At 42.2% G+C, this 25,118-nt stretch overlaps 1 protein-coding gene across 2 annotated transcripts in view; it reads left to right on the top strand.

Moving 5' to 3' along the window:
- Window positions 1–25,118, top strand: part of CFAP46 (cilia and flagella associated protein 46) — a 1,580,346-nt gene that overhangs the window by 154,088 nt on the left and 1,401,140 nt on the right. For both annotated transcript variants that reach the window (XM_069239769.1, XM_069239768.1), the window contains exon 5: window positions 16,434–16,565. In XM_069239769.1, coding sequence (XP_069095870.1) covers window positions 16,434–16,565 — 132 coding nt within the window. The remainder of the gene's footprint in view (window positions 1–16,433; window positions 16,566–25,118) is intronic.

Genomic DNA, 25,118 nt, shown 5'->3' with positions numbered 1-25,118 from the left:
GGTTAAGCCATAACCACCTAGGAGTGCATTCTTAAGAACTGCAAAATTATTGGCATCACTTTCTTTTACAGTAAGGAGCCTATCCCTTCCCTTTCCACTAAATGATAGCCATAGGATAGCAGCCCACTGCCTTTGAGGGACATCCTGTACAACACAGGCCCTCTCAAGTGCAGCAAACCACTTGTTAATGTCATCCCCCTCCTTATAAGGAGGAACTATCTTGTGCAGATTCCTGGAATCATGCTCTTTTGCAGGATGACTATGGGGAATACTGCTGCTGCCACCATGGGTTTCTAAACCCAATTTCTGTCTTTCCCTTTCCACCTCTAGGGACTGCCTATCCAAATCCAGCTGTTGCTTCTTGAGCTTCAGTCTGGTTTGTTCCACTCTCAATCTATTGAGCTCCCTTTCTAACACTCTGTCATCAGGGTGGGTGGGTGAGGCATGTCTAGAGACAGAAGTATGCTGAGATAAAACAGAAGGAGACCTGGCCCTAACAGATGGCACCTTAACAACTTGGCTAACAGAAACAGCACTTCTACTATGATGAGAAGGGATACTCTTACTGTGATGTGAGACAACACTATCAGTATGATGTAACTCTACATCAGTACCAGCTATGCTAGATGGTTTGCTAGGGGGCAGGCTTGGAAGTTTCCCTCCCACTTCTTTTGCTAGGGGTGCCCCAGAATCAGAGTGGGAACCATCAGCTAACTTTTCAACAGGAGTGCCAACTCTGGCCTTATCCTGTTCAACAAGCATATTCACCAACAGTTCTCTAGGGGGATTCTTCCCTACACTTAAACCTCTTTCTATGCAGAGACTCCTTGCTCCTTTCCAGCTAAGGTGATCATAAGCAAGTTTGGACAGATCAACAGTTTGGCCTGTGCCAGACATTTTAGAAAGTGTTTAAGTGATAGAAAAAGTGAGAAAAAAGTTTTTCAGAACTTTTGGAAAGACAGAAAAAAACTTTTTAAACTTTTAAGCACTTTTTAGAAAGTTTAGAGGTACTTTTCAGCACTTTAGAAAAGAAGTGAGAAAAGAAATGCAAAACTTTTTGGTTATGTGTACATACACTGAACTTGTTTTATATATTTTTCTCTTATGAAAAGTACAATGACAAAAGTGGTAAGTAGTTACAGAGCACTTATCCCACCACTGCACAACCAATGTAGGAGGCTGGACTGGCTTGTAGTGAGTACCAAGGGGTACTTACACCTTGCACCAGGCCCAGTTATCCCTTATTAGTGTATAGGGTGTCTAGCAGCATAGGCTGATAGATAATGGTAGCTTAGCAGAGCAGCTTAGGCTGAACTAGGAGACGAGTGAAGCTCCTACAGTACCACTAGTGTCATATGCACAATATCATAAGAAAACACAATACACAGATATACTAAAAATAAAGGTACTTTATTTTTATGACAATATGCCAAAAGTATCTCAGTGAGTACCCTCAGTATGAGGATAGCAAATATACACAAGATATATGTACACAATACCAAAAATATGCAGTATAGTATTAGAGAACAGTGCAAACAATGCATAGTTACAATAGGATGCAATGGAGACACATAGGGATAGGGGCAACACAAACCATATACTCCAAAAGTGGAATGCGAACCACAAATGGACCCCAAACCTATGTGACCTTGTAGAGGGTCGCTGGGACTGTAAGAAAACAGTTAGGGTTAGAAAAATAGCCCACCCCAAGACCCTGAAAAGTGAGTGCAAAGTGCACTAAAGTTCCCCAAAGGACATTGAAGTCGTGATAGGGGAATTCTGCAGGAAAGACACAAACCAGCAATGCAACAACGAGGGATTTCCAGTCGAGGGTACCTGTGGAACAAGGGGACCAAGTCCAAAAGTCACAAGCAAGTCGGAGATGGGCAGATGCCCAGGAAATGCCAGCTGTGGGTGCAAAGAAGCTGCTACTGTACAGTAGAAGCTGAAGATTCTGCAGGAACGACAAGGGCTAGGAACTTCCCCTTTGGAGGACGGATCCCTCACGCCGTGGAGAGTCGTGCAAAAGTGTTTTCCTGAAGAAAGACCGCAAACAAGCCTTGCTAGCTGCAAGTCGTGCGGTTAGGGTTTTTGGATGCTGCTGTGGCCCAGGAGGGACCAGGATGTCGCCAATTGCGTCTGGGGACAGAGGGGGCGTCGAGCAAGACAAGGGGCCCTCTCAGAAGCAGGCAGCACCCGCAGAAGTGCCGGAACAGGCACTACGAAGAGGAGTGAAACGGTGCTCACCCGAAGTCGCACAAAGGAGTCCCACGTCGCCGGAGGACAACTTAGAAAGTCATGCAATGCAGGTTAGAGTGCCATGGAACCAGGCTTGGCTGTGCACAAAGGATTTCCGCCGGAAGTGCACACAGGCCGGAGTAGCTGCAAAAGTCGCGGTTCCCAGCAATGCTGTCTGGCGTGGGGAGGCAAGGACTTACCTCCACCAAACTTGGACTGAAGAGTCACTGGACTGTAGGAGTCACTTGGACAGAGTTGCTGGATTCAAGGGACCTTGCTCGTTGTGCTGAGAGGAGACCCAGGGTACCAGTGATGCAGTTCTTTGGTGCCTGTGGTTGCAGGGGGACGATTCCGTCGACCCACGGGAGATTTCTTAGGAGCTTCTAGTGCAGAGAGGAGGCAGACTACCCCCACAGCATCCACCACCAGGAAAGCAGTCGAGAAGGCGGCAGGATCAGCGTTACAGAGTTGCAGTAGTCATCTTCGCTACTTTGTTGCAGTTTTGCAGGCTTCCAGCGCGGTCAGCAGTCGATTCCTTGGCAGAAGGTGAAGAGAGAGATGCAGAGGAACTCGGATGAGCTCTTGCATTCGTTATCTAAGGAAATCCCCAAAGCAGAGACCCTAAATAGCCAGAAAAGAGGGTTGGGCTACTTAGGAGAGAAGATAGGCTAGCAACACCTGAAGGAGCCTATCAGAAGGAGTCTCTGACATCACCTGCTGGCCCTGGCCACTCAGAGCAGTCCAGTGTGCCAGCAGCACCTCTGTTTCCAAGATGGCAGAGGTCTGGAGCACACTGGAGGAGCTCTGAGCACCTCCCAGGGGAGGTGCAGGTCAGGGGAGTGGTCACTCCCCTTTCCTTTGTCCAGTTTCGCGCCAGAGCAGGGCTGAGGGGTCCCTGAATCGGTGTAGACTGGCTTATGCAGAAATGGGCACCATCTGTGCCCATGAAAGCATTTCCAGAGGCTGGGGGAGGCTACTCCTCCCCAGCCCTAACACCATTTTCCAAAGGGAGAGGGTGTAACACCCTCTCTCTGAGGAAGTCCTTTGTTCTGCCTTCCTGGGCCAAGCCTGGCTGGACCCCAGGAGGGCAGAAACCTGTCTGAGGGGTTGGCAGCAGCAGCAGCTGCAGTGAAACCCCGGGAAAGGCAGTTTGGCAGTGCTAGGGTCTGTGCTAGAGACCCGTGGGATCATGGGATTGCACCAACAATGTCAGGATGGCATAGAGGGGGCAATTCCATGATCTTAGACATGTTACATGGCCATATTCGGAGTTACCATTGTGAAGCTACACATAGGTAGTGACCTATATGTAGTGCACGCGTGTAATGGTGTCCCCGCACTCACAAAGTCCGGGGAATTGGTCCTGAACAATGTGGGGGCACCTTGGCTAGTGCCAGGGTGCCCACACACTAAGTAACTTAGCACCCAACCTTTACCACGTAAAGGTTAGACATATAGGTGACTTATAAGTTACTTAAGTGCAGTGTAAAATGGCTGTGAAATAACGTGGACGTTATTTCACTCAGGCTGCAGTGGCAGGCCTGTGTAAGAATTGTCAGAGCTTCCTATGGGTGGCAAAAGAAATGCTGCAGCCCATAGGGATCTCCTGGAACCCCAATACCCTGGGTACCTCAGTACCATATACTAGGGAATTATAAGGGTGTTCCAGTATGCCAATGTAAATTGGTAAAATTGGTCACTAGCCTGTTAGTGACAATTTGAAAGAAATGAGAGAGCATAACCACTGAGGTTCTGATTAGCAGAGCCTCAGTGAGACAGTTAGTCATAACACAGGTAACACATTCAGGCACACTTATGAGCACTGGGGCCCTGGCTGGCAGGGTCCCAGTGACACATACAACTAAAACAACATATATACAGTGAAAAATGGGGGTAACATGCCAGGCAAGATGGTACTTTCCTACAGAACCTGTGGTAATTGTAGTAACCTCATTAAGGGTGCAGAAGTGGAATTAAATGGGATTAGTCATCATAAGATTACAAAACAAAACATTTAATATACAGGGAGTGCAGAATTATTAGGCAAGTTGTATTTTTGAGGATTAATTTTATTATTGAACAACAACCATGTTCTCAATGAACCCAAAAAACTCATTAATATCAAAGCTGAATATTTTTGGAAGTAGTTTTTAGTTTGTTTTTAGTTTTAGCTATGTTAGGGGGATATCTGTGTGTGCAGGTGACTATTACTGTGCATAATTATTAGGCAACTTAACAAAAAAAAAATATATACCCATTTCAATTATTTATTATTACCAGTGAAACCAATATAACATCTCAACATTCACAAATATACATGTCTGACATTCAAAAACAAAACAAAAACAAATCAGTGACCAATATAGCCACCTTTCTTTGCAAGGACACTCGAAAGCCTGCCATCCATGGATTCTGTCAGTGTTTTGATCTGTTCACCATCAACATTGCGTGCAGCAGCAACCACAGCCTCCCAGACACTGTTCAGAGAGGTGTACTGTTTTCCCTCCTTGTAAATCTCACATTTGATGATGGACCACAGGTTCTCAATGGGGTTCAGATCAGGTGAACAAGGAGGCCATGTCATTAGATTTCCTTCTTTTATACCCTTTCTTGCCAGCCACGCTGTGGAGTACTTGGACGCGTGTGATGGAGCATTGTCCTGCATGAAAATCATGTTTTTCTTGAAGGATGCAGACTTCTTCCTGTACCGCTGCTTGAAGAAGGTGTCTTCCAGGAACTGGCAGTAGGACTGGGAGTTGAGCTTGACTCCATCCTCAACCCGAAAAGGCCCCACAAGCTCATCTTTGATGATACCAGCCCAAACCAGTACTCCACCTCCACCTTGCTGGCGTCTGAGTCGGACTGGAGCTCTCTGCCCATTACCAATCCAGCCACGGGCCCATCCAACTGGCCCATCAAGACTCACTCTCATTTCATCAGTCCATAAAACCTTAGAAAAATCAGTCTTGAGATATTTATTGGCCCAGTCTTGACGTTTCAGCTTGTGTGTCTTGTTCAGTGGTGGTCGTCTTTCAGCCTTTCTTACCTTGGCCATGTCTCTGAGTATTGCACACCTTGTGCTTTTGGGCACTCTAGTGATGTTGCAGCTCTGAAATATGGCCAAACTGGTGGCAAGTGGCATTGTGGCAGCTGCACGCTTGACTTTTCTCAGTTCATGGGCAGTTATTTTGCGCCTTGGTTTTTCCACACGCTTCTTGCGACCCTGTTGACTATTTTGAATGAAACGCTTGATTGTTCGATGATCACGCTTCAGAAGCTTTGCAATTTTAAGAGTGCTGCATCCCTCTGCAAGATATCTCACTATTTTTGACTTTTCTGAGCCTGTCAAGTCCTTCTTTTGACCCATTTTGCCAAAGGAAAGGAAGTTGCCTAATAATTATGCACACCTGATATAGGGTGTTGATGTCATTAGACCACACCCCTTCTCATTACAGAGATGCACATCACCTAATATGCTTAATTGGTAGTAGGCTTTCGAGCCTATACAGCTTGGAGTAAGACAACATGCATAAAGAGGATGATGTGGTCAAAATAGTAATTTGCCTAATAATTCTGCACTCCCTGTATCTGATTATTTGCTCATGCAACAAAGGATATGTAAGAGAGACAAGTAGAGAAATTAGAGTGAGACTCAATGAGATCAGATCAGCTATAAGAACAAAAAGGAAAAATGCACCTTTAGTAGAACACTATATTGAACAGAATCATAAGGAAAGTGATTTAAAATGGTGCATATTAGAAAGAGTTAAAGGCACAATGCCAGGTGGAGACATAGATAAGAAAAGGAAAAGAAAAGTTTTATATGTGTTAATTTGAAACATGTAAGGAGGGTTTAAACAGCAGAAGAATGGGAATATCTGGTGAAATAGGCAAATTACGGATCTATATGTATTGCCAGTTATGTATAAGATAAGGTGGCCCTCTATGATAATATTTTGAATTGGAGAGAATGGGGTTAATATCCATATAACGTGATATCCAAAACGGGTATAATGATGATACTGTGTTTAATACAGGGAGTGCAGAATTATTAGGCAAGTTGTATTTTTGAGGATTAATCTTATTATTGAACAACAACCATGTTCTCAATGAACCCAAAAAACTCATTAATATCAAAGCTGAATATTTTTGGAAGTAGTTTTTAGTTTGTTTTTAGTTTTAGCTATGTTAGGGGGATATCTGTGTGTGCAGGTGACTATTACTGTGCATAATTATTAGGCAACTTTTAACAAAAAACAAATATATACCCATTTCAATTATTTATTATTACCAGTGAAACCAATATAACATCTCAACATTCACAAATATACATGTCTGACATTCAAAAACAAAACAAAAACAAATCAGTGACCAATATAGCCACCTTTCTTTGCAAGGACACTCAAAAGCCTGCCATCCATGGATTCTGTCAGTGTTTTGATCTGTTCACCATCAACATTGCGTGCAGCAGCAACCACAGCCTCCCAGACACTGTTCAGAGAGGTGTACTGTTTTCCCTCCTTGTAAATCTCACATTTGATGATGGACCACAGGTTCTCAATGGGGTTCAGATCAGGTGAACAAGGAGGCCATGTCATTAGATTTCCTTCTTTTATACCCTTTCTTGCCAGCCACGCTGTGGAGTACTTGGACGCGTGTGATGGAGCATTGTCCTGCATGAAAATCCAGTTTTTCTTGAAGGATGCAGACTTCTTCCTGTACCACTGCTTGAAGAAGGTGTCTACCAGAAACTGGCAGTAGGACTGGGAGTTGAGCTTGACTCCATCCTCAACCCGAAAAGGCCCCACAAGCTCATCTTTGATGATACCAGCCCAAACCAGTACTCCACCTCCACCTTGCTGGCGTCTGAGTCGGACTGGAGCTCTCTGCCCTTTACCAATCCAGCCACGGGCCCATCCATCTGGCCCATCAAGACTCACTCTCATTTCATCAGTCCATAAAACCTTAGAAAATCAGTCTTGAGATATTTCTTGGCCCAGTCTTGACGTTTCAGCTTGTGTGTCTTGTTCAGTGGTGGTCGTCTTTCAGCCTTTCTTACCTTGGCCATGTCTCTGAGTATTGCACACCTTGTGCTTTTGGGCACTCCAGTGATGTTGCAGCTCTGAAATATGGCCAAACTGGTGGCAAGTGGCATCGTGGCAGCTGCACGCTTGACTTTTCTCAGTTCATGGGCAGTTATTTTGCGCCTTGGTTTTTCCACACGCTTCTTGCGACCCTGTTGACTATTTTGAATGAAACGCTTGATTGTTCGATGATCACGCTTCAGAAGCTTTGCAATTTTAAGAGTGCTGCATCCCTCTGCAAGATATCTCACTATTTTTGACTTTTCTGAGCCTGTCAAGTCCTTCTTTTGACCCATTTTGCCAAAGGAAAGGAAGTTGCCTAATAATTATGCACACCTGATATAGGGTGTTGATGTCATTAGACCACACCCCTTCTCATTACAGAGATGCACATCACCTGATATGCTTAATTGGTAGTAGGCTTTCGAGCCTATACAGCTTGGAGTAAGACAACATGCATAAAGAGGATGATGTGGTCAAAATACTCATTTGCCTAATAATTCTGCACTCCCTGTATTATTATAAGAATAACAGACGCCCAAAATTATAAATGATTAATTACATTCACAGGGTCTTAAATTAACCATTGTGGGGTAGCTAATGTTCAAAATTGGGCAATATATCTATATAAAGTATACAGTCTGAATTTAAGATGGAAGAAAAATGAGACATAGAAGATTGGCAACAAAGCGCATTCTAATATCGCGATATTACAAAACGGACAATATGACGACATGGCGTTAAATCGTACAATAAAAATAATAGCCGTTTTAAATTATAAATGAGGATTTAGATTTATGGAGTTTAAAAACAACCAGGTAGAGGTTGTTCATATTTAAAATTAGGCACTACATTTTTATATTTTATATAGCATAACAGCCTGATTTCAAAGTGGCTGAAAGACGAGACAATCAGATGTGGAAGAAAATGCACAGTTGAAAAGCGTGAGATATAAATAGGGCTCTAAAGATGGCAGACATTGATTATGATGCGAGAAGGAAGGAGAGGAATGCCATTATAGGAGGTAAGCACAATATGAAAGAGATTGAGTAGGATGTTTAATTTGAGTGGTTTGAACACTGCTGTATGATAACTACTTTATTACGATTTTGACATATTTTTGTATGCCAGCAATACTAGTAAGGACGTATATTGATGAAATCTATAAAGGGAATTTTTGCGTTTGTTATAATAATAACCCCGTCCCTTTATTGGCATAGGGATACCTCTCTTAATTGTGGGTAAATGTGAATTGAGGCCACATTATCCACCATAATTCAAATGAGCACATTTTACATTTCCTTGTTATTTTTTCTGTTAGGCTTTGAAACGAAGGTTTGTAAGTCACCATATGATAACTTCTATGTATTAATAACATTTGATCTCTATCCGGCCCTGAGGAACTTTGATTCACGTCTGGTTCCTGGTTCCCATTTGAAATGTGGCTTGTAATTTGACCTTTATGGAGGTGATAGTTGAGGTACAGGATGGTTATTTAACACTTAAAAACTTGTGTATTTCACCAGTCATCATATAGCAAAGCATACAATGATGTGGATGGAAAGAAACCAGTGTTTAATGCTCTTTAAAACTTTAGATGATATTGCGTATCCTCAGTGTTGTAGGAACATAGTTTGAGTTTGCCTGAAACTGCAGAGCAGCTTCTAGCAGTGACATCTTTTTAAATGGAGGTGTGGTCAAGATTAGGACCAAACGTAAGCATTGTGTAATGTTGCTTGGAGTATAGATTGAAGTAAGGGTCGTCCACTGCTGTGAATGGCTTGATGTGCAAGAAACATAGCATTAAAGGAGGTACATTGAGGCACGGGCAGCTGGTATAAAGATTTGAGAGTTTGAGACATGAGTGCTCTTTAGTTCTCTAGCAGATGCATTCTTGGTTCTCTAGCTTCTAAAGTAGTAGCGAGAGTTTCAGAATTATAGTCAGTTGGTGTAGTCAGGACGGGCGCATACTAAAGTGATGGTGGCTTTTATGTTTTTTAGGGGCTAACATTTATTATCACTCATATATTTTTTACTGGGAATAGTTTGTTTTGTGGTGGGCCTGGTTCATGTGTCTAGATGGTCAAGACATGAAAGTAGATCAATTTCCATAATGCAAATATTTCGATTTTCAATGTGTTTTGCTTGAGGTGGGTGGATAACATTTAGTGGTTAACCATCAGGGGTAATTTGCCGATGGAACTGATTGTGAAGAGGGGTAATGCCAAGAGAAGAGATCGAATGATATGATGAGCGATATGTCAGTGAGCAATGTGGGAGTTCTCGACTGTTCCTTGTACTCGCATGTTGTCAGCTTTCCCTAAAGGGTATCAAAGGTATAGTGGAAACCTGGTAATAGGTATGTTGAAGTAAGCCTCAGCAAGGCCTACTAGTGCAAGGGGTTCACCCTTCTCTGCACAAAGTCCTCAGACCATGTAGGAAGAAGTTGGCATAGAAACTGAAATAAAAGACAAAGTTTATTAACCTCATGAGATGGTACTACAGTTCAAACAGCACCCTTAGGTAATGTCTGAAGTAGCACACTGAACTGAGAGAGCATGGTCCTTTTATACCCACGCAGGGGCTAAAAGGAGGTGGTACGATTATAGAAGCAAGACTTCTATACATATAAGGTCATGTGGAAATGCACAGTCGACAGGTAGGAGGAGCTACAGTTTTCAAGGACTAACAGCTGCAGACCTTACTGAGCATTTGTGAAGTGGGAGATGCTAAATATAACTTGTCACTAGGCAGATTTTCAAGAGTAGTTAACAGAAAGGTAGGACAGAGCACATGGTGAGCACATGGCAGCATGTGGCAGAGAAAATGGCTGCCATGAATACAAAATGGATTCCGCAAAATGTTCACAATAGTTACTAAATACAAGATGTCTTCTGCTAATGCTTAATCTAATCGCTGCTAAACTACAACATACGACCCTTTCAGCATTAGCTGAAGACATTAGTCTTTCTGGGATAATCTAAATATTCATCTTGTATATTTATGCTCATCATTTCAGCTATTTCCTTATCTAACATATGTTGTGCTTTCATTTCTTTAATATTTCTTTTGGTAGGCATACAAGCAGTAATACACATGGAGCAGAACATTGGACCACACTGAATACAGATATAGCATGTGAAAAATATTGCAATCATTACACACACCTGACCACCCAACAGGTAGTTGGTAATATCCATAGTTACCACAAACAAAATATGTATTATGTGAAGCTGTAAAACTACTATTATTTACACCCTCAATAGTTAAAATCAAGGTACAATCGCTTATCCCTACTGGAATTCGCCCAATGCTACGTATACATAAATCTGCTTTAGTTTTTGTAACAGAAATCACAAATTGTTCTTTCTTGTCAGAGTCTCTTATATTTGTGAAGACATATGGTATTGAAACATTGTCCGGTTGATACTCTTCCCATTCCCATTTAGTTCCTTTGGCTTGGGGATACCCATCTTTGTCTTGGTAGCATACTTTATTAAGGCGAAAAAGAAGTCCGCCCTCTGTACGTTTTCCAGATCCAAACAAAAGCGTGTACCAAGCTTGACAATAACCATTGTGTGAAAAAGGAAGAGGAATGAAAGGTGTTCCTCCTTTCTTTTGATGCGAAGGTATCATTCCACATACCCAACAGTTAGTAGTATTTGTAGCATTATGAGTATGATGCAACATCTGAATGAAAGTATTATTGAAGTACGATTGACGGTGCTTCTGCTCCTGATAGGGAAGCATAAAGTAATAGTGATCCTCTGGTACTGGAGTAGTGGCAACAAAAACTCACGAGCAGGAGCCTTCTTTTCAACAAACCAGGTGATTATTGCTATAACCACCAAAACAAGTACAAACCCCATAGTACTAATGATCAGTTTGTTATTCATTTTAGCAACAGTGATAATCGACCCTTTTAGAAATTAATTAAAACCAATCGTTGGAGCTCTTATCCATGGGCAGCCGCTGATTTCTTCACCACGGGCCAAGACGGGTGTCACTACTCTAATGCATGGCTGATTCCCCCCCACCCCCCTTGCCACATTGGCTCTCCATTTCACTAACCCAGGGTGGTAGCTCAACCAGTTTTTTCAAAACATTTTCAGATTCTTTCCTCGGTCTCAAATTATATCGCGACACTCCAGAAGTCGTATGGTCCGGGAAGACCTCTGCAGATTCGTCAGGTGATATAGCACGGCCTTTCTCCGAAGTCAAAATCTCTTGATGATCGGTCAGCACAGCAGGTTCCACCAAGGTAGGTAGCACTCTCTTGCAGTGAGTACTATGGACCCAATTCTTTCGGTTCGTCACTCGAACTGCTGTCCTTTTCGCAAGGAGCACCTGTTCTGGGCCTCGCCACCTTGGTTCCAAGCTGCTTGATCTTTCAAAGGACTTAATCATCACCTGGTCACCAGGTCGGAGTTCATGGCCTTCACCTGTAGATCTGTCAGGAAGTGCTTCTCGAACCTGTTGATGAATAGAAACCAAATTGTCGGTTAACTGTGCCAAATAATCATTCATCAGGACACAAGGTACATCATATACAGAATTTGGCTTAGGAACTCCCCAAACGTTCATTGGCCTTCCAAATACAGAGTGTAGCACTGACCTAATAGACAATAATGCCAACGGTAATGCATACGGCCAAGTTAAGGATGTGGAAGCCTGTATCTTCGTTAACTTCAGCTTCAAAGTAGCATTATACCTTTCCACCAACCCTGCTGATTGTGGGTGGAAAACCGCATGGAACTTCTGTTTGATCCCTAATCCTTTCAGGACATACTTAATAACTTTGCCAACAAAATGAGGTCCGTTATCATTCCATAAAAGTCTGCAAACACCAAACCTAGGGAAAAATGATTTCAAAAGCACCTTCGCTGTGGTAATGGCAGTATTATCCTTTGTGGGGTACGCCTCTATCCATTTACTGAAGGCACATACCACCACCAAGACATACTTTAAATTGTTGCAGCGTTCAAGCTGAATATAATCCATTTGTAGAACTTCAAAAGGTGCAGTTGGTGTAGCAAACCCTCCCGCAGGAGTACATGTCCCTTTTCCAGGATTGTATTGTAAACCGATCAAACAAGACTGTACTACTCTCTTAGCTGTACTCGAAATTTCTGGATGCTCCCAAACTTGCGTAAGCAACTTCGTTATTGTTGAAGATCTAACATGTGCCAGCCCATGTGCCATCTGAACCATAGGTTGTACAAAAGCTATAGGCAATTTCCATTTATCCATCTGCTTATTCCGCCAACAGCCCTCATCATCCAATTCTCCTTCTTCAGACCATTGCTCACGTTCTTTCACAGAAGCAGATTTCTGTATATCTAATACGTCTTGTCTAGCATTATGCCAAAGTTCAGCTTGTGACTTCACTACATACATAGAAGTAGTACTTCTCTGCATCGCAGTCTTACGTGCTACGCAGTCTATAAGAGCATTACCTTGCCCTATCTTATCGGTCACTTTCTTATGTGCACTACATTTCACAATAGCTATTTTCTTTGGATATGTCAATGCAGTCAAGAGGTTATGCACTAATTCTCCATGCATTATCTGCATCCCGTGGGATGTGAGAAAACCTTTCTCCTTCCAAAGCAAACCAAAATCATGAGCCACTCCAAAAGCATAGCAGCTGTCTGTATAAATGTTCACACATAAGTCAGTACTAAGCTCACATGCTCGTGCCAAAGCTATCAGTTCAGCTGCTTGAGCTGACTTCTGTGGTATACAAGCTGTCTCCACTACCGTGTGTATTGTGGTGATTGCATATGCAGCTGAGGTCGTACCATCTGGCAACTTCAAACAAGACCCATCAACCCACAATTCCCCGTCTACATCTGGAAGGGGCGTATCTTGTAAATCAATACGGCCCTTTGTCTGTTCTTCGGTAAGGAATAGACAGTCATGTGTTTCTTGTGACTGAGGCTGAGTCACCGGATATGGCAACAAAGTGGCTGGATTTAGTGTTGCACATCTCTTCAGTGTAATGTGAGGAGCCAGGAATGTCAATTCATCTGTCCATGGGAGGGGCATTGGAGTATCTTTAGTCAAAAGTGCTAGCAAAGGTTTGACAATGTGTGAAAACCCTAATATCCATTGCCTACAAAAAGAAGTAAGACCAAGGAATGCATGAACATCTTTCTGAGTAGAGGGTACTGGTGTGTCTAAAATTGCTTGAATATGATCTGATGTAAGTGCACGGCCCTCCTTAGACAAAAGGTGACCTAAATAGGTTACCTTTGGTCTACAATATTGCAATTTCTTTCGTGACACTTTATGATGATGTGAAGCAAGAAAAGAAAGTAAGGGCAAGGTGCACTTTTCACATTGCTCAGGGGTATCAGCCGCCAACAAAATATCATCGACATATTGTATGAGAGCCACACCTTCAGGCTAAACAAAAGAATCAAGTTGTCCAAAGTCATAGTACAAGAACTAATTGCTCCCTCAACTTCCTCATAAAAGGCGGCTGTATTTTTCTGCGGGTCAGGTAATGCTGTTTTAAGTGCCATTACATCTGCCCTATTCCAAGGAGTATACACCCAATTATAAATAAAATAACCCTTAGCATCAACAGAAGTTTTATCATCACTTGTACCCAATCCTTTAGGAGGAACATACAAAGGCGCAGCCTCCCGCATTGGTTTCGCGTGAACTATCATAATCTTATCTGTTCCAAAGATGGAAGCTTGCACCCCGCCGGTCTGAGATGTCCGTGCAACTACGTCCACTGCCCTTTTCTCCTCTCGCAAACGGTCTGCTGCAACACATAATTTCACCAAACGCCTGATTGCATCAGCCACCTGGGAGAAAACAAAAAGACCATCAAGTATTTGCTTATGATCAGCTGCTACATCATCGGGCTCTAACTCATCAGAATATTTCCGATATAGTTCAATAACTTCTGAGCCAAATGCCTCAGTAAAATATAGCTGCTCCTTTTCCGTCCACCCTTTCATGTTGTCTAAAAGTTCAGAAGCAGAGACAACGCTACAAATTGTTTTACGAGCAATAGATCTAAGCTCAGACGCACGGTCAGCAGGCAACATAGAGTGACTGTCTCGCATCTTCTGTTGCTCCGAACTGGAGGCCTTAACTAACTCATGAGGGGCAGAAGGAACGACATACGGAGGTGGGGGGCGATCTAATAACAATAAATCATCATGTGGTTTATTAAGGATAGGATAGAGAGGTTGCCTAACGGTGTATTGCCCAGTTACCTGTAATTTACGTTCTTTCTCTTCTAGCTCCTTTAAGTCATTTATTTCTTTCTTTCTCATTTCCAATGCTTTCACATATACATTCTTCCGCTGCTCTTTCTCAAGCAAGGCTTGCTCACGCTTCATTCGTCCACTCACTTCTTTCTCCCACATTCGTACACAGTCAAACATATCTTGCCTAGACTTTCGCTTACACATACATTGTTCCACATACTCTATTTGGCGTCCCCTCTGGGGGTGCCGGTTGCGATTCTTCCAGTCTCAAATTGGTACCATTACAAAAGCAACACATCCTACGAAGTGCGCTAAAAACAGGCATGCCAAAAATAGTGCAGAATATGCAATATTATAATCAAAGTAGCACATAAGGTGCCGTTCAAATCAAAATTAAACTGGAGAAAATTCTCCTCATTACCTGCCTATATAAATTGCAATTTATATATCAATTCAAAGGACACAAATTGACTAGTCGCCCAAAACACGAGAGCCACAGTAAGTAGTGCTAAACTACATTACCAAACAAAGGCATCAAAAACCCACAGCAAGTGCCGTAAAACGGCTCTTACCAATCACAGGGTGTCCAGGTTCCAACTGCCAAGTTCTAAAATCAACCAAATGGTCACTGCATGACGAATGAACAAAAAGGATCTCAGTCGAGGACCGGCGCCACCTGGATGGTCAAGTCAGAAGGAAGGGAAAAACACTGTGGTTGCCAAGACTCGGGTCTCCTCAGGCATTGATCGTTCGCAGCGAGATCCCAATCCTTCATCGCGACCAATCCATTGGGCATCGGAGTCGCCGATGAGTCCCTGTTCGGGCGCCAATTTGTTGAAGTAAGCCTCACCAAGGCCTACTAGTGCAAGGGGTTCACCCTTCTCTGCACAAAGTCCTCAGACCATGTAGGAAGAAGTTGGCACAGAAACTGAAATAAAAGACAAAGTTTATTAACCTCATGAGGTGGTACTACAGTTCAAACAGCACCCTTAGGTAATGTCTGAAGTAGCACACTGAACTGAGAGAGCATGGTCCTTTTATACCCACGCAGGGGCTAAAAGGAGGTGGTACAATTATAGAAGCAAGACTTCTATACATATAAGGTCATGTGGAAATGCACATTCGACAGGTAGGAGGAGCTAACAGTTTTCAAGGGCTAACAGCTGCAGACCTTACTGAGCATGTGCGAAGTGGGAGATGCTAAATATAACTTGTCACTAGGCAGATTTTCAAGAGTATTTAACAGAAAGGTAGGACAGAGCACATGGCAGCATGTGGCAGAGAAAATGGCTGCCATGAATACAAAATGGATTCCGCGAAATGTTCACAATAGCTACTAAATACAAGATGTCTTCTGCTAATGCTTAATCTAATCGCTGCTAAACTACAACAGGTAGGTGCTACTCTTTTTGAGTCAACTGTTTTTTTTTTTAATGTCCCCTCATGTGGGGATCAGTGCTGTTACAGTATTGCAGCCAGAATGGAATTCAAACTGGTTGTATTTCTTCTTAAAACTATTATCTGTGTAGTTCCCATTTGAAAGCAGTTCAAGGTTAGTACAAAATACTTTGCCATCCATTTGCGTCTTCAGTGACAGCCTTCTGAAATGCAGAAAGCTACATGGTAAACCCTTATGGTCACCTGCGTAGAATGCATATCTTTTGTCCTGTACAGAAGAAAGCGAAAACAGCGCATCAGTGTGACAAGTAGTAAATTTAACAGGACAGCTAGAAACATATTTGTTTTTATTGTGGAACTACTGGAATCAGTGTAAACCTCATTGAGTCACATCATATAGTTGCACCCTGTCCTGTAGAGTGAAGAAGCTTGAAGCATCTATTGCATAATCCTATTTAATGCTCTTCTTTTGTCTTTTTTTAAGATGGGCTATCTGGAAATGAGCCAAGACTGTCTGCAGATGTACTTCAAAGCAATGCCTCACACAAACCAATTTTTTGGTAGAGCTTATTTGTGCCAAGCCCAGATAACAGCCCCTCACTCGGTTGATGATTTGGTGAGCAGCTGCCTTTTTACTACTATTTTTTGAATGTATGTTTAACAGGAATGGAATCTGCCAAGCATCCTTTGTGTAATCACCCTTAATTCCTACTAATGATGATGTTAAAGGAGAGTACATTTATTTGGAACCGTTGGCCACAAAGCAATACATTTCTTTCGTACACATTTGATATATTTAGAAATTATATTGCTAAAAGTAATCTTTGACAATAGGATTTGTTTGGTACTATTTAGTAGACTATTTTCAATAATCCTTAAACTGAAAACCGAACAACCTTAATAAATACAATGTGCATTGCTTTTTCTAATATGTAGTGTAAGAAATTGTTGCATGATTTTTTTTTTTTTTTTTTTTTAAGAAATGTAACTTACCAAATACTCTGTCAGAATAATAAACAGCCTAATTTTGCTTATGTATTAGTTTGGCAAGTCACCTTTGAGATAGTCAAAATGTGTTCAGCACATGTGATTTAGTCAGTAGTTCTTAAAAAATAGGAATGCCTTTGTGTAGTAATCTCAGTAGAATAAAAAAAAAAAGTAAATCTGTCTTCAGCTGTCCGGAAGGAGGAGTCAGGTGAAATTCAAATGCTGTGACCCACATGAAAAGAAACAAACCACTCCTCTTCCATGTTTGGCTTATTGCACTCTACCACTAAGGTAGCATTGAGTTTTTGTGCCCAGCAAGTTTAGGGCTGGCAGCTGCAAATGTTATTGCGGCCAGCATTTGGGTATATTCTTGCTATCAAAGAGACTTACTGAGACAATAAAAAGTGATGGACAAATGAGCATGAGACAGTACTTTGTATCAATGAGAATTGCTTTGGGTAGGATTCCATTCCATTGGCAATGTAACTTGCTTGTGCCATTTGCTATGTATTGCTTGTGTTCCCCTGAGGAGCTGATGTGACCAAGCAATTTGTGTGGGACTGCTCCATTGTTGTGTCACAGTCGACCAATGTGCATTGTTCTTTTTTATAGTTGCATAAAGCTGCTCAAAATGAATGTGGCATTTAAAAACTCCTGTGCTTAAGAAGCACTGGATCCAGCATATCTGTCAATCACTTTTTTATTCTGTCTCATTGTTTCTGTATAACTGTAAGAATCCAGTAGTCTACAGACTAAGATACAAGTGTTTTCCTCATCCTCTTGAAAGAGCCATGCTTCTTTCCTTCATAGGGTATTTGCACAATCGAAAACGGTACAAACGAATTTCTGTACCATTGACTGTTATACAGTTCATTATGGAAATCCACATAATAGCAAGCAGCAACAGCACGCACAATCAAGGTGGCATCTGTTTTGAGTTCTTCTTTGAGGGTTTTTAGTATACTTTCTTGCCCAGGCCAGTCACATCCATGGCCATCCACCAGCCTAAAGCCAATAATATTACAGCTGGCCCACAGTTTACTTTCTCTTTCCAACTCAAAGGTGACTCTACAAGCAGACATCTTAGAACTCCAGCAGACGCTGTTAATTGGTGGTTCATTATAGGCATGGAACCTTCAGTCGTGATTGCTTTCTTACAACATCCCATCCTGCTTTCCCAACTCATTGCCTAAGCTTGCTTACCTGCAACCTTTCAGTGTATCCGGCTCCTAAGAAGACAGTCTTTTCTCTCGTATGAAGTCTAGAAAGGGTTGTTCTGCTCACCTGTACCCAGTGCGGTGCCCCTTTTATATCTGTGTCATACAACATCCTCTTAAGCACTCCTGTCAGGACATGGGTATCCATGTAAAGAGCAGATGGTTAAAGGTGACCTCCTTTGTCAGCTCCCACATTAGGTCCCTCATTTGGCCTGTGGATACTAGGACGACAAACTCTGCCAAATTAGCCTCATACTGTGTTAAGATAGGATGCCTCCTAAAAATAAAAAACAGTTTCCTTTATCATCACCTTACATCCTCCCTAATCTAAAGTCATCTCAGTTTCTACACCCTTGATACCAATTTGGATATGTGGCCCCATGCTAGCACTGTTGTGTAACCAGAAAGCCTTTCCTTCCTGCAAATGTATTTACATCACTTCTGGACACAGTGGCCAGTTCTTTGGTAACATAGTTTTAACAGAGAAGCTATGTCTTCTTTTATTTCTTTGACAGTGCTGTATGAAGGTCTTGCTAGCTTGCTATTGTTTTGTGACTTAACTAGTATGCCCTTTTTTAGGGTCGAGCCTGCGACGGCATGCTCTAGCGCTTGCATATCGCTTGCGAGACGCTGCTTGTTGTTAGAAAAGGGCTTGGAGCCTGCCTGTCGCTCAGCTTTGTTGGCACTCTTCTTTACAGCCTAATAATTCGTCCACTTCAGATTGGCATCATTTTCGGTCCTGTATGTGGAGCAGGAATCAAGCACTGATTAATTTAACCTAATTAGTGCTTGTCCACTGATTCCAAGTTATTGCGGTACTCTTTTTTGCCCCCCTCCCTTTTCAGCATTTTAGGGTTGAGCCTGCATCGCATGCGCTTGCGCATGCGTTCCGCTTGCGAGATGCTTTAGTAGATACAAAAGGGCTCCGAGCCCCGTCCATTTTACGTCAGTGTCTTTCATTGGTTCGTGGGCTTGCCTTTCAAAATCTGCTTACTTTAATTATTGGAAGGCACGCATACGTCATTCCTTTTCCGGTGGTTAGCCCTCCTCGTGCGCAGCGACCAAGTACTGAAAACATGCAAGGCTCTCTGTTTCCCGTCAGGTTTGTGGACTACTTTTTATCTTTTTTCGCAGCGCGATCTCGCTTGGCAGAAGTCCAGCGCTTTGCATGACATCGACCCTGTTACATAGTTAATTGGACTTTTGCTGGTTACGTACATAATAGCACTTTTGCCTATAGGTATCACTACCAGTAAACTTTTTTTTTGCATTTTTTTTTTTTTTTCTACCTGCATGCCACCTTCAACGAGTACCTGTACGAGTGAACTGTAGCAGAGCGATCGGGGTGTTTTTTTTTTTTTTTTTTTTTTTTTTTTCATTTAATGTGGCAAGAAACGTCCGGTTGGAAGTTTACAACTGCTAATAGCTGCAACTCGGAGAAATGCGAGACCCTGTTGCATTGCAAATGCTTGTTAAGGGTTTGTCATTCATCATATGTGTGTACTACGCGCGTTTGTGTATTTGTTGTGCGTGTCATACATGTATGTGTTGTGCATGTGTGAATGGGTTTCTGTGTGCTTGGATGTGCGCTCTGCGCTCATTGCTAATGGCGCTGATACACAAAAACAATTATCAGCAGAACATCATGGCAGACAAGCGTGAGTTATGTTGTAGGTTTGTATTAATGAACATACCTGGCAAATTTCAGTATTTTTAAGCTTTTGGGGCCGATTCATAACCTGAATCATAACTCCGTTTTTAACTGCGATATATTTCAGTAAATATATACTGTTTTGCCAGTAAAAATCGCATTGAAATTCTTGTGGCATAAAATCCAACAGCATCAGAATTAATGTTTTTGTACAGAAATAGCTTGTATTTTATGTTGTTCTTCAGACCAAAGTTCCACCATTTTTTAAGCGCTGCATATAGCAATGTAATGTAATGGTCCACATTTTAGTTTACTACTGCTGAATTTACAGACCTTGGGAGGACAAATGGCTGGGTTGTCATTGTCAGGCTTTGCCCTTGTGATCCGCTGCTTTTACCACACGTCTCAGCAGCGAACCTTCACCTGATTGAGCCATTATTCCAAAACTGTGGGGCATCCGAACGACATGAGGGTGCTGAGAAAACCGTGCTGGCTATATAAGTCATGGTGTTGCCAGGGATGTCGTATTGGGGGACTCGTGGGGGGTTTGGAGGTTGGAGGGGGTTGGGAGGGGAGGGGGGATATAGTGCAATTGCCAGAGCTGCCGACCTTGAAGGCGGCGAACCAGATTTGAGTCTCGGCATACGCTCAACTTCGTGTGATTCTTGGCAAATCACTTACTCTACCTGCTTGGGGTGGAGCTTGCGCTATGTAAAACTGCCAAAATAATATATATACACATGGTGGCGGGCCATCATCTTAACCTTAGACCGGTGTTGGGGGGCAATGGGGAGAGGGGTCCAACTTCTTGTGCAAGGGAGCAGGTGTCAAGCTGGTGCATAAATGCGGCCATTTCATTGCTCCCACGGGGATTACAATTTTACGAGATGATTCATCTGAAAATCGCCTCAAGACTCAGGTGTGCAGTTAAAAAGATGGCCAGGGAGCATGAAACCTCCATACTGCGGGCTCTGGTGGCCCAAATAATGCCAGATATATCGCTCTCAACACGGTTCTCAGTGTCCAAGAGATACAGCGACATTAATTTCTTTTAAAATATTTTTTTTTTGCTTCACTTTATGGAAGGGAATGGATGCAAACTTCAATTGAGTTGTAAACTCAGTTCGTACAGAATTAGGCTGTCTATAAAATATTTTTTTGGTGCCTAATAGCTTACCATTTTTATCAGAAATCATATGTGGATCTCGTTAAAAGGCAAAATATTTGTCGTTGTACATTCTAGTTAAGTTTATACGAAGTCAGCAAATATTAAACAGAAATCCTTTATTTTCTGTATAAACAGTCTCATTCAGAAATAATTGGCCTTGCAGTTTCCCTGTCTTTAGCCTGCTAGCGTAAGTGAGGGCAGGATTGTTGTGTCTCACCAGGATCTGGAAGGCAAAGAAGGTTGCAGAGTTGGTAGCCCCAGAAGTGACGCCATACCGTGTGCTTGGGGTGGGGGGTGGTAGGAGGGGTGTTTATATAAAGGTTCTATTTACATTTTAAGTCTGGCCGAGAGACACTTTCAGTTGGTTTGTGAGCCTCATGCTTTTAAAATAACTTAAAAAAATACAGAGGCGTAGATAATTAAACATACTTTCTGTCATCGTTCTTCTACAGTTGGTCTGTTAAAGTGTCATTCACAATTTGATTACATCCACCACTGCATACAAAATGAGGCAAGAGGGTACGCAGTCTTCATCTATTGGCTGTCTGTACTGTGAGTGAAGCCATTACCTCTATTCAAATGTGCACAGCTGACTTGAAAAGGAGTGTGCTTCTTGCAGAACTGGTGGCCCTAGGGTGCTTATATATTTTTTTTATTTTTGCCATGCTTTGCATATGCTTGAAAACATAAAGAAATAATAAATAAAGGACTGCCAACGCAAGGCTTGGCTTTGCCAATGCTTAAATTTATATGCTGAAACATTCTTTGAAACGTAAATGAAAATATGAACCTCACCCACCTCCGAAAACAATCTGTAAATTCTACAGGTATCTTTGTATTGTTTTTCATTTTGTTGTGCTTTCCACCCCAAAGTACGATTTTCCATATTCCAACATACACCACCTTGTACAGCATGCTTGAACAGGACCAAGGGCTCTGTTGTCTGAATTAGATGTATTTTGCAGTTGTATAGTGTGCTAGCTAGACCCCATGGGTGTCAGAGCGTTTTACATTAAACAGTTACTTAAATAAGCAAATTTGTTTTGTTAATTTTTGCTACTGAGAAGCTTGAAATTACACTGTAAAAGTAGGATGGAGTGTCTTATCCAAGACTGTATGACCCAATCATTGAACTTTGTGGACTTTAGTCCCCATTGACCAACCAGAGTAGGTGAGGGGACTTAGAATAACCTTTTGAAAACCGATGCAGATCTCAAACAATGGAGCCAAGTTACTTTTGTTAATGGCTGTCTCTGTTTCTGGCACAACCACCAGTTGTCCAAAAATGTCTTCTTGCTTGTAGAATCTTACCTCATCGCTCCCAGTGCAAAATTCTCCTTGAATATCAGCCCAGCAGGAATGAGTGTTAGTGATGTAAATTCTTCTCCTCTGTCACTTTCTAGCTGAAGTAATTGTGGCTTGAAATCCACACGGTTCAGAGCATCATCAAACCCACTCCAATAGTTTCTCTTTGCTTCTCTTACTCCATAATTCCTAGCGCGTCATCCCCTTTAAATGCCTCCAAGCACAATACCTGCTCCCATAGGTCAACTCAAAGCTCTGTGGTGCTCTATGGTGCCTTATTCGTCTTCTACCCACTCCACTCAGTGATCTTGTACTTTATGAAGGCAGGGGTGTCCAGTAAAGGTTCGGGATGGTCGCAACATGCCACATTTTCCAGATATCCACATAAAATAAATTTCCATACCAGAGGGCGAAGTCAGTGAGATATGAGGGGGACAACGTGCCCATGCTTTTTTCATTTGACAAAACTAGTTCCCCTACTTTCTCTTAAAAGACAACCGCCCCAGGACAGTTATTTCCAAAAGTTAAGATGCTGCACCTGAAACGGAAGGGAGAGAGTCCCCTGTGTTGTGAATCCGAAGATCGGACGGACAGCTGAACAAGAAACAAGTCTTCTTGCCAGGGTGTCTGCTGCCTGAAAAAACATGAAAATGTGTGCAAATGCTTCCTCTGCAAAGATAAGGCTGTTTGAAAGTGGCACTGGCTTTAATGTAGTTCACTTGCAGCATCCCGAGGACAAATATTTTTGTTTTTTTAAGTGGTATTGCAAGGGTGTTAGCAACTGACATGTGAAGTACTTGCTTTTAATAAACAATTATAAAAACAATGGCTGCACTTGGTTCAGTCTGAGTATTACTAAAACGTATATTTTTAAGTATTTTTTTCACTCTTACACCTAAATCTGTTTTTTGTGCATTTTGTGGCAGCCTATCTTAAACTGTGTGTAATGTAAGCTTAAGTTAATGGCTTACATATTCACAGTGCTTTCTGCTGTAGGCTGAGAGCTCGTAATACTAAAAACACATGTCGGTATTCCCCACTGCACCAATCAAAATTAAATTCTGTGGCTCTTTGTTACATACAAAAACATGGGCACTTTAACCAATAAAGGTTTCGTAACAATGGTGCATCTCTCACATATTAGTTTAACTTCAATTTATTTTTAATTTAAGGTGTCCGTTATTTTACATGCATTAACTGCAAGGTGAAAGGCCAACAAAAAAAGTTGCATAATCGTTTGCTCTTTTTAGCTGTTCCTTTGATCTCGCCTCTACCTCTACATTCGCTGCCACTGCCCCCATTGCACGAATGATCAGTTCTCCTACTTTTTTGTTAGGTCGAGCCAAGCAGTGCGCATGTGCTGCTCTCTCGACATGTTATAATCTACTCTGTCGGCTTTAACTACACCCATCACTTTCATTCATTCCTAGGCCTCCCTTTCAAAATTCCCTTGATTTAATATGTAAATGCTTTACCTTTGTCCCACTGTGAGGCTGTTTTGTTACCGCCGTGGAGACTGAACCTGTTAAATGGATTATTGCACGATCTGCCATATACTTTAGTGTGGTGCACTAATTTATTTAGCTCAAGTGTGCAAGCTCTTTTTGACCTGTAGTAAGTCCCTGTGGGCTTTTACCCACACACACTTTCATTTGTTCCTGGGCTTGCCTTTCAAAATGATTTAATTGGTAAATGCTTTACGTTTGTCCTGTCTTGGGCCGGTTTTGTTATCGCCTTGCAGACTGACCCTGTTACATGGATTATTGAACGATTGCGGATATATTTCAGCGCAGGTAAACTACTTTTTTCTTTTGTCTCTCCTCTGCATGCTCTGTGGCGGCCATGATGTTCACAGGGCAAACTCGACCGGTGATATGGGAGTGCTCGTCACATTGTTCACACTGTTACCTAATCAGTCACTTCTTTTGGCTCTCCCCTTCGCGCTCCATAGCTTTCACCAAAAATTCTTGTCATTGGTAAATGCTTTAGTAAAAAAACACAGAAATCCTCAAGGCGGCTCTCCCGACACAGCGGGCGAGCAGATACTACAATATTCACTGCACTCTGGGAAACTAGCCCCATAATTCTTTGCAAGCATTCTTTTTCAAAACATTTTTGCTCATACCTCAGCCTGTGGTGGTCCTAGTACAATGGGAGCACCACCAAACCATTGAGCACACCACCCTCTTTCTGTGTAGGTCACCTCTGGGTCCCTACACTAGGTTAGTGGGGCCCCTTAAATAGTAACACCTCCCACCATTCAGTGTCTTTTTCAGCTCTTTTATGGCTGAAATGTTTGTTTTACAGCTGGGAGTAGTTTGTGTTTTAAGGTTCTTTTTTGTAATAGTATTGCAGTAGGCTTCCTAGGCCTGAAAATATGTAAGGCACTACATCCTCTAGGGGCTAAATATAAGGTTACACTGCATTACTTTCTGCCATTCTGTTTTCATGTGGTTATTCCCTCTATGGGCTAGCTATATGGTTACATGTGCATGCTTCTTCCAAATGTTATTTTTATTGTGGTGTCCTCTAGGGGCTGTTCTGAGTATTACATTCAACATACTACAATATTCGCTGCACTCTGAAACTTGCCCCATAATGCTTTGCAGGGTATTCTTTTTACAAAACATTATTGCTTATTACTCAGCCTGTGGTGGTCTTAGTACACTGGGACCACTACCAAAACGTGCAGCATGATACACATTTTATGTTTAGGTCAGTTTTTTGGTGTGTCAAGATGTCCCCGAAGACCGCTTTCAAGCCATGCGAGTACTGTCACTGCATGATGTCGATTACGGATCCGCATCGGGTCTGTTTGTGGTGCTTGGAGCACGACCACGA

This window comes from Pleurodeles waltl, chromosome 6, assembly GCF_031143425.1.
Source record: "Pleurodeles waltl isolate 20211129_DDA chromosome 6, aPleWal1.hap1.20221129, whole genome shotgun sequence".
NCBI lineage: Eukaryota > Metazoa > Chordata > Amphibia > Caudata > Salamandridae > Pleurodeles > Pleurodeles waltl.
This window is presented reverse-complemented; position numbering and strand designations above follow the sequence as displayed.